The sequence below is a fragment of the Coffea eugenioides genome, chromosome 10 (genome assembly GCF_003713205.1).
Source record: "Coffea eugenioides isolate CCC68of chromosome 10, Ceug_1.0, whole genome shotgun sequence".
Classification (NCBI taxonomy): Eukaryota; Viridiplantae; Streptophyta; class Magnoliopsida; order Gentianales; family Rubiaceae; genus Coffea; species Coffea eugenioides.
Genome location: NC_040044.1, coordinates 33,253,768 through 33,266,141, shown reverse-complemented (window position 1 = coordinate 33,266,141; position 12,374 = coordinate 33,253,768). Strand labels below are relative to the sequence as shown.

General features: G+C 37.7%; 2 protein-coding genes and 1 long non-coding RNA gene across 5 annotated transcripts; 1 reads left to right on the top strand and 2 right to left on the bottom strand.

The window, feature by feature from the left end:
• Positions 1 to 3,010: 3,010 nt before the first annotated feature.
• LOC113748807 (pentatricopeptide repeat-containing protein At3g14730-like) lies at positions 3,011 to 7,029 on the bottom strand. Of its 2 annotated transcripts, none has more exons than XM_027292367.1 (3): positions 4,746 to 7,029; positions 3,468 to 4,054; positions 3,011 to 3,349 (listed from the first exon to the last, which is right to left on the bottom strand). In XM_027292367.1, exon 1 carries the CDS (start codon positions 6,949 to 6,951, stop codon positions 5,011 to 5,013), a length of 1,941 nt encoding a protein of 646 aa, XP_027148168.1. In that variant the 5' UTR covers positions 6,952 to 7,029; the 3' UTR covers positions 3,011 to 3,349; positions 3,468 to 4,054; positions 4,746 to 5,010. The 2 variants fall into 2 exon arrangements, with proteins under 2 accessions (XP_027148168.1, XP_027148169.1); XM_027292368.1 differs by having other exon boundaries at positions 3,468 to 4,051.
• A 1,336-nt stretch (positions 7,030 to 8,365) lies between these two features.
• Positions 8,366 to 11,795, top strand: LOC113749103. 2 transcript variants are annotated; one of them, XM_027292762.1, is made up of 7 exons: positions 8,366 to 8,482; positions 8,616 to 8,911; positions 9,771 to 9,861; positions 10,269 to 10,429; positions 11,119 to 11,146; positions 11,322 to 11,430; positions 11,527 to 11,795. In XM_027292762.1, the coding sequence occupies exons 2-7, from the start codon at positions 8,621 to 8,623 to the stop codon at positions 11,606 to 11,608; spliced, it is 762 nt and encodes a 253-aa protein (XP_027148563.1). In that variant the 5' UTR covers positions 8,366 to 8,482; positions 8,616 to 8,620; the 3' UTR covers positions 11,609 to 11,795. The 2 variants fall into 2 exon arrangements, with proteins under 2 accessions (XP_027148563.1, XP_027148562.1); XM_027292761.1 differs by lacking the exon at positions 8,366 to 8,482 and having other exon boundaries at positions 8,494 to 8,911.
• A 99-nt stretch (positions 11,796 to 11,894) lies between these two features.
• LOC113749105 lies at positions 11,895 to 12,299 on the bottom strand. The gene is made up of 3 exons (XR_003464497.1): positions 12,231 to 12,299; positions 12,083 to 12,154; positions 11,895 to 11,983 (listed from the first exon to the last, which is right to left on the bottom strand). It is a non-coding gene; the product is annotated as an uncharacterized LOC113749105 (long non-coding RNA).
• Between the last annotated feature and the right edge of the window lie 75 nt (positions 12,300 to 12,374).

Sequence of the window (12,374 nt, the reverse complement as noted above, 5' to 3'; positions counted from 1 at the left end):
CTCAAATCGTCAACTCAATCCATCGATGATACAGGAAAATGCAATTTAACCACAACACACACATGTTCTTGGAATGTTACTATGTATTAAGCCCAGAAAAAGTCTGAAACTTAAAATATTTGACTTGCAATAATAGTGCACATTGCAACAGGCAATTCTTCCATTGGCTAATCTACCATTGATTCAACCACCAAAAAGTTTTCAACTTGTGCAACAATAAAAAAATAGGTCAACCCTTTTTGGAAGAAATGCATCTCAATTCCATGGATGGGATGCTAGTCTCGGCGCCATTCACTGATAGCATTATTGTCCATGTCAAGAAAGACTTATCCGGGTTTCTCTGTCATAATGTCCAGAGAAGCATGCTCCCCACCCCCCCCCCCCCCCCTCTCTCTCTCTCAAAATTCAAATGTTCATAATAGTATTCATAAAGCATTTAAAACTTTCAAAGGGTTCATCATTCATGTTTTGGTCCGATTACTGGATTACTCATGAAACATCCATCACAAACACCCTCGTTGACCTGACGCTCCCAGCAGCCCAGCATGCATGGTTGTTAAAATTTCGACTTTGAATGGAGCATTATTCATATGTAAAAAGTTACATTACAGTGCTGTGGACAGTGGAGAATAATACTACCATATGATCAGCATCCGGCTAAAAAAGAGATGCAGGTGCTGCACAGCATCAATAATGTACTGGTCTTCCCACCTTTTTGGCCTACAAAGAATTTTTCCTAGGGATAAAAAATAATTAGGGTTTGTTTGGATTGTAAGTTATTTGGAATTATTTGGAATATTTTTACTGTAGTACTTTTTGTGATGTGATGTATGTGAGATTTTTAATAATTGATGATGCTGTGATATGTTTATGGTTTAAAATTGGATAAATCACCTTTTACTCCCTGTGATTTATCACATAACCTCATACAGTTTAAAAACATATATGTAACCTCCTTGTGATTTAAGTCAAAGTATCACAGTTAATTTTTTCATTAAATTTAACGGTCAACGTTAAACTAATAAATTGACAAATTTACCCTTTAATTGCTTCTTTTTTTCCTCCAAACATAAAAAGAAGAAATTGAAATTAAAGATTTGGTTTAAAAACCTATAATGATATTTGTAGTAAAAAAAAAGATTTGGTATTTTTGTTTCTTATTTATTTGTTTTATATTTCCCTACTATTTTTTGTTTTTTATTTATTTATTTTATATTTCTCTTCCATCTCTTTCGTATTTGGAAAAAAAGTTAAGATTTTGTAAATTAGAGTATAGGTTTTCAAAATCATCTCTTTTCTTCCCAAAGAAAGAGATTGAGAAAGAGAGAGAAGAAGAAAAAAAAGGCAGTGAAAGGGTGAATTTGTCAATTTATTAGTTTAATTTTGACTTTTTATTATTGATCGTTAATTTTAACGAGAAAACTAATAGTAACATCTTAATCCAAATCACGAAAAGGTTATATATAGATTTTTAAATAATAGGAAGCTATGTGATAAAACACCAAATTACAGGAGGATAAAAAAGGTAATTTACACTTTAAAATTCTAACCTTTTAAATGCAGCTACCATGATGAACTTCCGAGTGTTCAAGTATGTCTCTATTGGCCCCGCGTGAATGGTCCAGCGGTAGCCTTTTTCCACAGGGACCGAGAGGTCCCGAGTTCGAGTATCAACTCTGTTGGATTCCTCCGCGCACTTAACGTGCTAGGGTCGGGTTGGGGCGCCGGGCCCGGGCCGCAGGGAATTAGTCGGGCCCCGTAAGAATTGACCCGGACACCCCTATGTCGACAAAAAAAAAAAAAAGTATGTCTCTGTTAAAAATAGTGTAGTTGAAGTTTGTATTCCTTTGTATGGTAATTTTCACTCTCTCTTCCCCCCCCCCCCCCCCCCAAAAAAAAAAAAAAAAAAAAAACCTACTACTACAAGTTTTTTTGTGTTTTTAGTGAAGGGAAAAAAAAATAAAGTGTTGAATGATTTCAGTTACCACCAACAGCAAGGGTTAAAACATGCCATTCACTAACAAGGTAGTAACGAGAATCAAACGCTCCCCACTTTATGAAAAAGTGGTCTGTCTTTACTAACCTAAAACTGTGTTGGCAAGGTGGTTTCGAGTAAGTTGCTGGTAGCACAAGACTCAGAAAAGTTATAGTACGAGTTTCAGAAAGACAATGGTCCGTGCAAGGTGACCTACTTATGGTGAGGACAAGCTGGCTTTATCTAAAGAAAACGATGGTGGAACAGCAGCAGCTTGGCCAGTTGCCATGTGAGCTATCACTTATCACTTCTCCGTGACTTTTTGTTGCAGAAAAGATTTCAGACTGCCTCAAAGTTTGGACTCAGCGGTCAAGGACTATGGCAGCACGTGCAAGTGCTGAAAAAGTGTGGAAAGTGAAGAAGAATTGTGTCAAAAGAATGAAAAATACCTGACATACAAATTTTGTATCATGAAAAAGGGTTTATTTTGGGTTTGTAAGATCTAATGCTGCTGCAAGAATGTCTCTGAAAATCTAAAGGGAGAGGGGACTGATTCTAAAAATGGTGTTTGGATATTTCAAGAAATTCTTGAAATTTTTTAAAAATGGTGTTTCAATCAAAAAATTTTTACCTTTTTTTTAAGAATATTTTTTAATCACCCTTTTTATTTGACAAAAATTCTAAAAAATAGCAATCCAAGCTCGCTCGGTGCAATTTCTGTCAAATGAAATTCTTGAAAATCAACCGACAGTGAATCACGTTACGTACAGATTAATATCCAATAGCAGACAAAACATTTAGCTGTACACGGATATTGGCTTTAGAACTTTGATCACGGTTCCCAAATAGATTGTCAAACAACTAACAAAAAATTCAAGATCTTGATTTGGCTTATGTTCGAGTTCTCACAATAATTGTGTTTGGATAGGAGGTTATTATTTAAAATAATTACTGCAACACTTTTTGTGATTTGACGTATATGAGATAAAAAGGTGATTGAAAAAATAAAAAAGTGTATTGAACATTGTGTTTGTAATGCAAACAAACAATTTTTGACCAAATAATAGCTATCCAACCTGCGGAGTCCGAAATTTATGCACGAAACTACACAATTTAAATCACCAAACATATCAAGTTCTATCATTGTTTGATGTTTCATTGGTCATGTCCTTTTATGAAGTAGACATCGAGGGCCACTTCAATGTTCTTTTCCATCTTGCACTGTTCCTCTTTTTGTTGTGTCATGTTTGTTTCTTTCTGGTACGGGTTTTGATTCTCCTATTGTTCCTTAAACAAGCATAGCAGCACTCATTTGAATTCTGAGTTGAGTATGGTTGCTGTAGTGTTAAGACCTACTAAGAAGGTCAGGCTTTCCTGAATGAAAATGAAACAAATTGGTGACTTGATGAACATGACAGCAAAATTACATGCATTTTGAAGAAAACTGGGTATACCAGCAAAGGCGTGTGTTCTGAGAAACGACACGACTTACCTATCCTGTCAAGGTTTCTATCTTCAAATTGAAGAAACACTGAACTCACACCCTTCAGGCACACGGGTACCAGTAGGTTGCACCTTCCCATAAATGTCCCCCTAGCTGTAGAAATTCGGAGCTTGCAGCAGAATGGGAAATAACACCCTCTGTATAAGCACCACACAGCATCAGCACCTCTCATAAATAATCTGCCCCATCTCCTTGCCCTCTCCCTGTGCTTCCCTTGATGAAGTAACATCAGAGAATACACAGCATCATTGGCATGTCATGCCTTGACACAGAATTGTGGCACTTTGAAGCAATGGTGCAGCTGGGAACTCGGCCATCCTGTGATGATGAGTTCCTCCTCTGAGTCCGAATTCATGTCATTATCCAAAAAAACCTACGATCATCTTTTTCTCCAGGGATGCCTCGAGGCACAGGAATAAATTCCTCATAAATGACCACTCTGGAACTTGTACATTGAAGGCAATTCTATGTCTTATATACTAAAGAGATGATCAATTGTAGGCCTTCAGTTGGTGACTGAGAAAGGGACCTCTGTCTTATAATTGGAAGAAGCCTCATATTCCAACAAGTACCTACTTCAAAACCAATATGATTCAAAAATTAGTCAGGGAAATTATTCAACCAGGAATAATACATAACATTAGTTGGGATGGGGATCACTTATTGTCAGAAGAAATTTTATCTATTCACATGCTCCCCACCTTAACCTTATGTTTATTTACGGGGAAAGAAGGTTGCCTCCTGAAAAATTGTCCTACATCAGCAATGCCATCCAGCAAAAATCATACTATTAAGATAGACCTCTTCACTTAAAGGCCATAAGCAGCAAAGAGTAAGCTTTCAGTTGAATCATCCACAGATTCTAATGACTGTTTTATTGTTCCTTTTTCAGCCAAATCACTTATCTCTTTTTGACAGGCTGATATTCTGATCATACTGTTTAAATATAAACTTAGGTCAGGGGCAATCCCCAGGTGGACGGACTAGATTAATAGATATGTATGCATGATTTACAGTTTCTGAGCAGCCCAAGGATCCAGATATAAAAAACATCAAGAAGAAGATACAATTCATCAATCAAAATAATCATATGTTGAGCCACTTTGCCAACAAAGAGAAAAGGTGACGTGCATTTTACCAACAACAAACAACAATCCACAAAAAAGAAAATAAACTCTCCAAAACAAAATTTCTTAGCAATTGAGATAGCAAAATCTACGAAACACACCAATTAATCAGATTGAGAATGTGTGCTTGAGCTCTCACCATGGAAATGTAAATCTGCATGTGGTGTGCAGTCAACACAAATCCATATGCAATCCTGTTGCAGCAAACCCATACACTTTCTTTTCCAAACCAACTATCAAAACTGTTAAAACCAGCACCTTTTTGGTTGCAGAGGACCAAATTCATCATCCTTCGTATGATTTCCAATCTTATGCAAAACAACTCATTCAGGATGTTTGGGACTCAAAGTCCATCAACTAACAATATTGTTGGGCCAGCCCGGAGGAAAAAAAAACTCAAACTTTTACATAGTGGCTTCTAAGAGACTAGGTTGATAGCCATTCTCACATAAGCAAGCAGTCAGTGAACCTAATCCAGCATAGATTTCAATTCCTTCTGGATGATTCTGATCACGTGTAACAAATACATGGACCCCATTACTGAGTTCAATCCAACTGCAACCTGGGATTTTCTTCACATCTTGTTGCCTCATAGTATGCCTCAAACCAAAAACCTCATCATATCTACCTGATGCTCCATAAATGTTCGACAACATAACATAACTTCCACAATGCTCTGGTTCAAGTTCAAATATTTGATGTGCAGCAACCTCGGCCAGATCAGAATTACCATGCAGCTGAGATGCAGCCAAAAATGCCCTCCATACAACAGGGTTGGCCTCATAAGGCATTGTCGATAGCAGTTCATAAGCTTCCTCAAGCTGCCCAGCTCGACCAAGCATATCAATCACACAAGCGTAATGTTCAATTGTCGGAAAGACGCCATACTTTGGCTGCATGCTTGCAAGATATTCACGCCCCCAAGTCACAAAACCTGCATGGCTACAAGCTGACAAAACCCCGACAAAGGTGACTTCATCGGGCTTTAATTCTGTCTTAGACATAATGTGAAACATATCTAAGGCCTCATTGCCAAATCCATGCATGCCATAACCCATAATCATAATGTTCCATGAGGCAACATCTGTATGGCTCATCTTATCAAAAACCAAGCGAGCCTCCCTTAGACTACCACATTTTGCATACATGTCCATAACAGCATTGTTGATGTAGATATTATTATGCCCTCCATAAACACCGCTCTTCCCTAGTCCATACACAATCACGTACCTATGAATCTCTCTACCACGCATTAATGCTGTAAGATGAGCGCAAGCAGGAAGGACACTAGCAACAGTCACCAAATCAGGCTGAACACCAGCGTGCAACATGTTCTCAAGCTGCCTCAAAGTTTCTTCATGCTCACCACATTGTCCATGAACACATATGATCGAGTTCCAGGAAAATATATCCTTCTCCAGTGTGGAATCAAAAACCTTGGAAGCATCCATGACAAACTTGCACTTACCGTACATATCAATCAATGCATTTGCCACAGCAACCCCTGAATCATACCCCATTTTTATCACGAATCCATGTATCACTCGTCCGTTATAAATCTCCCCAGCCACAGCAAGAACTGATAAAATCCCCGTAACACTAAATCTATTCGGAACAACCCTGTTCTCAACCATCCTCCTAAAAATTCCCAATGGCTTGTCAATCTCCCCACGCTGAGCAAACCCATTAATCATGGCATTCCAAATTACAACGTCATCTCTCTCAGGCAATTCATCAAACACCTTTAATGCCTCACTCGACAACAACCCAACTCTCAAATAGCCATGCACCAATGCGCTACCTACATACAAATCAAACTCCAACCCAAGTTTAAAAACCAAAGCATGAATCTTTTCAACATCCATGGCATGACAACAAGCCTTAATTAGACAAGGGAAAGTAAACTTATCAGGAATTAAACCAACCATCCGCATGCTAAAGTAAAATTCAAGAACTTTATTAGGCAAGTCATGGGAAATGAATCCAGCAATAATAGCATTATAAGCATACACATTTTGGCAATGGGGCGAGGCCAGAAAAATAGACAATGCATCTGATATGGAAATAGAGCACTTCGAATACATGTTGATTAGGCTGGTGGCGGAGAGTGGGGAGGAGTGAAAAAAACCAGTTATGAGCATATGGGCATGGAGTTGTTTGCCTCCTCCGAGGTCGCTTTGATCTGCACAGGATTGAAGAAGTGTAATGCATGCTGTGAGAGTGAGGTTTTGAGGGTGGACTGCTTGAATTTGAATTGGTGTGGATGAGAATAATTTGCGGGAAGATTTGATGAAATGAGACCTTTCTAGAATCTTGGATGTGAAAAAGATGAGGGCTTTGTTCATTTAAGTGGAAACGACTTCCGGGAAGTGGAGCTATGTGTGAAGGAAAGTTTGGATTTTGGGTTATCAGATGAGCCGGAAATTCTGCTGAACGACGCTGAAAGAATCAGCATTTTGCTTCCGGCCGAAGGAGAAAGCTGGTAATTTACACAGAATCTGAAACAGGAGGCGTAAAAGAATATGCAGCTAAAATTCCACGCTCTTCAAAGACGTGAACTGACCTTTTAACTCGTTGAAAGAGCCCGTCTTCGTGAGTCTAAGTATGATGTAACTAATAGAACAGGAGTGAGTTGAGGTTTTTTTTTTTTTTTTTTTTCTCTTCCAGAACAGGAGTGAGTTGAGTTGGATATGATGAAATTGCAAGTAAAATATTTTGAATTCAAATTCTTTTATTTTTTTTAAAAATTAATAGAATGATGTGCTTTAATGCGATACTAAGCTTAAGTGTTAAAGGTAGCATGACTTACAAATATGTACATATACAAACAATAACATAACGATGGAAACTATAACAAAATAAAAAATCTTGTGGAAGTTTAACAGAAACAAGAAGAAAAAGAAAAAGATAACTATACCATAACTTCGCTCATGGAAATCCACAATCACATGTACAATAATCTTATTGAACAATTGAAAATTATGAGAATATTCATGAAATTGAAATTATATGGTGAGAAACCGAGAAGTAGTAGCGAGAAAACATTGTAAGAAAAGTTAAATTTATGCATCGGATCCCTTCAGAGTGAGTACTAGTATTTCAATTGAGTTGAAAAGCATGAGCTGATAATAGATTTAATACTTAATAACTCAATATATATTCAGCTTTCAATTTTCAATTTTCACGATCAGTTTTATCAAACGCACTCACGGTAAAGCTCTCAATGTGGTATTTAGCTACAATTAATTATTTTAGGGAGTGTCACAAATTGATGGTGATTTAATGTGTGTGTGTGTGTGTGTTTTTTTTGCAATTAAATCTTTTTTTTAGGTATATTAGGTCGACAATAAGATTATAGTTTTCTTTCTTTTTTTTGCAATTTAATGTCAGTAATTAATTTTAATAGATTCAGATACTAACATATTCAAATACGTTTGATAACAAATATACATCATCTGAATTAATTAATTAATTAATATTAAATTTTTTAGATAAAATTTATTTTAAAAAATAAGTGATAAGTAATTCATTCATCATTGCAAATAGCAAAACATGCAATTAAATCTTTTTTTAAGGTATATCAGGTCGTCAATAAGATCCCTTTTGTTTTTCTTTTTTTTTTTTGTTTCTTAAAAAATTATTTCCAGCTGACAGGACGGGACCAATTAATCCACATTTATCACACAAAAGCAAAAGAAAGCTTCCCAATACCTTTACGAAACCCAAACGAAACGCAGCCGTCTCACGCCACCCATCCAAAAACTAATCATTCATGAGGCCTTCCCCCTCCAATCTCTCTTATGTCATCATGATGGACCAATATCAACAACCAATTTCCTGAGACAAAATTACAAAACACAACTCAACTTGACGGAGGTTTTTTTTCCTTTCTTCCACTTAATTTTCACTTAAAAAACACCCGCAAAAAAAAAAAGCACTTCTACGATTTACTATTACAATTACTCCATCTCCTTTCCTTTCTATTTTTGGGTATTCTTTTCTAAATTAGGGGCAATGGAAGTGGAGCAAGTGGTGACGGCGGCGGGTAAAAAGGCGATCTTCCAATTAGAGAGGATGAATTCAGATCGGGATCGGGTTCGGGTCAAGAGGAAAACCCTAGAAGCTGTGCTCGGAGAGTGCCATAGAGCTCTCCAATTGCTCAGCACTGCCGGTTGTATCGACGAAGAAGACGGCGATGATGTCGACCACGATGAACCAGCTAGTCACCATTATGAAGTCGATGACGACGGGCCCTCCGGCGGAAGCTCTTCGCCCTCTCCTAGCCGGGATAAAGAGACCTCCGAGGTAGGTTTGAGGACAAAGTTGTAATTTTGTTGTTTTTTTGTCAGCTGGGTTTTTTTAGGAATATCTCGTCGAATTGAAGTCGTATGATAGATTGCGTAGCTGAAATCTCTCCAGTTGTCTGATCGTTGAGCTGGAAAGAGCCGTAGTTTTGAAGCAAAAAAAAAAGTTGTGAATTTTGTTGATTTTCAGGTGAAATCTCCTGTCAAATGGAATTAGGTTAATGAGTTAAGTCACAAGGTTTTGAAGTTTAAATTTTGTTGAGCTGGGAAGAGATGTAAATTTTGCTGGAGAATTTTGAACTTCAGAAATTCTTCATGTATGTATGTATGTATGTGTAGTCCGAGCTAAGTGAGTGCAATTATGCTAGGATGGAGTATGCGGAGAGGAATAACACAGTCAGAAAACCGATGTTTAATTGTACTGAATTTTAGAAGTTTGATGGAGATCTCGAAGAGTACGGGAAGTAGCTGAAGTTGGGAGACATGGTGATTGACGATGTTTAGAATGAGATAACTTACTTAGCTCAAGGAAATAATAGAGTGCAAGTAGGGAACTCAAAAGACATTCTTTTGGAGAAGAGGGTCAATTGAAATGTGGGTAACCAGAAAAGGACACAAGTGGTTGGAGTATGTTGAACTCCTGGTGATTCTAATAGGTCTATGTAGGGGTAGCTGGAATGGTTATACTAATTATTGCTTGTTTTGGTTATCTGAGAAGGCCAAATATGACTATGCTTGTGAACATCTTACAGTTTTGAGATCCTATAATGCAAACATGTTGAAGGCATATCTGATTGTGCTTATTGTAATGATTTTTATATGGCGATGTTTTGATGCCGTCATTTCTTGCTCACTTGCAGTGGTGCGATCTTATCAAATCAAGAGTTGAATGTACTGATTTCCTTGAAAAGCTTGAGAATGCCCAGGCATCAGTTCCACAAAACATAGCTGGTATGTTTTCAAAGACTTTTTGTGTGTGATTTTTTTGGGTCGCATAACATTGTAAATAGATGCATACTATTTGGTGAGCAGTGGCAAGATATAGGTATCTTGTCCTTTGTTTTTTTTTTTGGGGTGGGGAAGGGGGGGGGGGGACCTTAATTCTGCTATGCTACATTTAAAAGCTTCTAGTAGCCAATATTCTCGTTTCTCTGAGACTCTTGAGAAGTTGTCAAGGATGGCAATTTTTTTGTTTAAGGACTTCTGTGCATATTTGAAAATTCAAGTCAATTACATAGACCTTAAGCAGCACTATCACTCTGTAGATATTTTTGTTGTACTCTCTCTCTCCCCCCTCCCTCCCCCCAGTTTTAGCCAATGAAATGGGAATGATGTGAAGTCTAATTTGTTTGATGCAGAAGAAGGCACTTCATGGGACATGGTCGATGAGAATGATCTGTGGGAAGGTGGAAATTCCGAGTTAGATCAAGAAGACTATGTTTTGGTTAGGCAAGAGGATATTGTGGATGGTATAGCATGTTTCATGGCTGCATATTTGCTGTCTCTTAAACAGACAAAGGTAGATAAAGTCTCAATGTTGCCTTCAAATCTTGATCCGTTTTGTTTTCCTTGTATATTTTTTTGTCTGTTCATTTGCTTCTTTTTTCTTATAGATTTATTTCTTTTTTCATATTTCGTGATTATTGATGGCATTCACTAAATTCAACCATTGATTAGTATATATTTGTTGCTCCTATTTTAGGGTCTTCTGTTTGGCGTTGCTAATCTACAAGGATTGACGTTATAGGAGCATTGTCTTAAGTTTATGTTATGCACTTTTTAGTGGTTATAATTTTAGTATAAAGCAACAGTCCATTCAAGAGGCTAAGCTGTATCATTACTTTTTGTAACCACAGAAACAGAATGTAGCATTTTATTTTCCATTAAGGAAATTTTGTTTCTGCATTTAGCCCTTTTCCTGCTGTGTGAACTGTGAATGGACAATGGTGTAGACATTTGAAGCAAAGAAAGTTGCTTGAATAGTGCATTGTGTGCTATCTTAATTCATTTATCCATTTCTCTGCCCCAACATACAACCCCCCTCCCCCCCTGTGGGGTTCTCTTCCCAAAGCAAAAGAAAAAGTACAAGGTGGTGAAGGAGTAGAAGAAAGAAAGAAACCCAAGCTGCATGCGGTTCCCCAAAAAGGAAAAAGAATATTTTTTTCCACATCTCATCCCCATAGTAATATCTTGTGTTTGTACTTGCAGGAGTTGACTCCAAACCAACTTCAGGATGGTAAGTTAAATTGCTCTGCTCCGTGTGTCATCTTTTTCCTTTAATCTTGGATGAAAGCAAGACTACTCTCTTGAGAACTGCAGAATATGAGGGTTCACTTATGTCTTTGAGTTCCAGTAGTTGCTTAGATACTGTGCTAGTATAGGTAATAAAATCTTCGAGCATTTTGTTTCAGCCCTTTGCAAGACATTTTCTGTAAAAAAGAAAAAAGGAAAACTTCGGAAGGCTTGGGATGGGAGCAAAGTTATCTACAATGTGGCATCCTGGGGAGCTACAGCCATTGGGTAAGCAATTGGTATTTTTTTGCTTAATACTGTTTGGTTTGTCTCAGTCATTGCCTCAATTCTGATGTTATTGTCGTTGTGTTTGTTATTCACCAGCATATACCAAAACCCTGCGATTCTGCAGGCTGCCTCAGCAGCATTCTGGACTTCCTGCCGTGTAATATCAAAGCTCTTCTGAGCAGTATGGCACACTTTGGGGGAATCAATCGTGTGCTTCTGCTGCCAAAAGTGCTTCCCTATTCTTTAGGAATGTGTAACATAAATGCCATTCATTGTGTGTTTGTTGCAATTGATAGCTCCAATGTTGTTTAACCCTGTAAATATTCTTTCAATGAATACTTGTCTTCTTCCACGGGTCGAACCAATCATCTAGTCTAGTGATTGCTTGGCTGCCGACTGCTATGTGAAAAACAAGCAACCTGTTTAATGCTACAGTGGTAAAATGAACCGAAAGCATTTTCAAGTACCCTCTTTCAAAGTTGCAAACACAAGTAGCATTTGAGATGCAAGCACCTTTTTGCTTTCCTGTCCAGTTTAACTAGCTTGGGGACACCTGAAAAAAAAAGAAAAAGATCAACTAACTAATTCTATGGTAAAGAAAATGAAATGAAAAGCATTTTCCTCTTGCTGGCAGTAGGACGTGGAATTTTACCTGAACTTGTGCTTTTATTATGAAAATTTGTGTTCTGACATGGTTCTTCAGATCTGAAAAGCCATCCATCTCCTGCAAACAAAGAAAAAACTAATAAATCGAGGACGGCTTCCGTGTGGCTAGGGCAAACGGGGCCTGAAGATCGTACCAGGCAAAGTGTATCTTGCCCGCAAGAATTGCTACCAACATGGAAAGCCAAGGCTCTTATGCTCTAGCAAAATTACGTGCCAGGCGGTTTTTCTGTTGCCAAATTACATAGCTAAAGAGTATGAGAGAGATGAGTTGTGTAGGT

Coding starts and splice junctions, on each gene's coding strand:
- LOC113749103 (XM_027292762.1), top strand. CDS start 8,621: ATGGAAGTGGAGCAAGTGGTGACGGCGGCGGGTAAAAAGGCGATCTTC. Junction 9,862..10,268: donor AGTTCCACAAAACATAGCTG/GTATGTTTTCAA, acceptor TGTTTGATGCAG/AAGAAGGCACTTCATGGGAC. Junction 10,430..11,118: donor TGTCTCTTAAACAGACAAAG/GTAGATAAAGTC, acceptor TTGTACTTGCAG/GAGTTGACTCCAAACCAACT.
- LOC113748807 (XM_027292367.1), bottom strand. CDS start 6,951: ATGAACAAAGCCCTCATCTTTTTCACATCCAAGATTCTAGAAAGGTCT.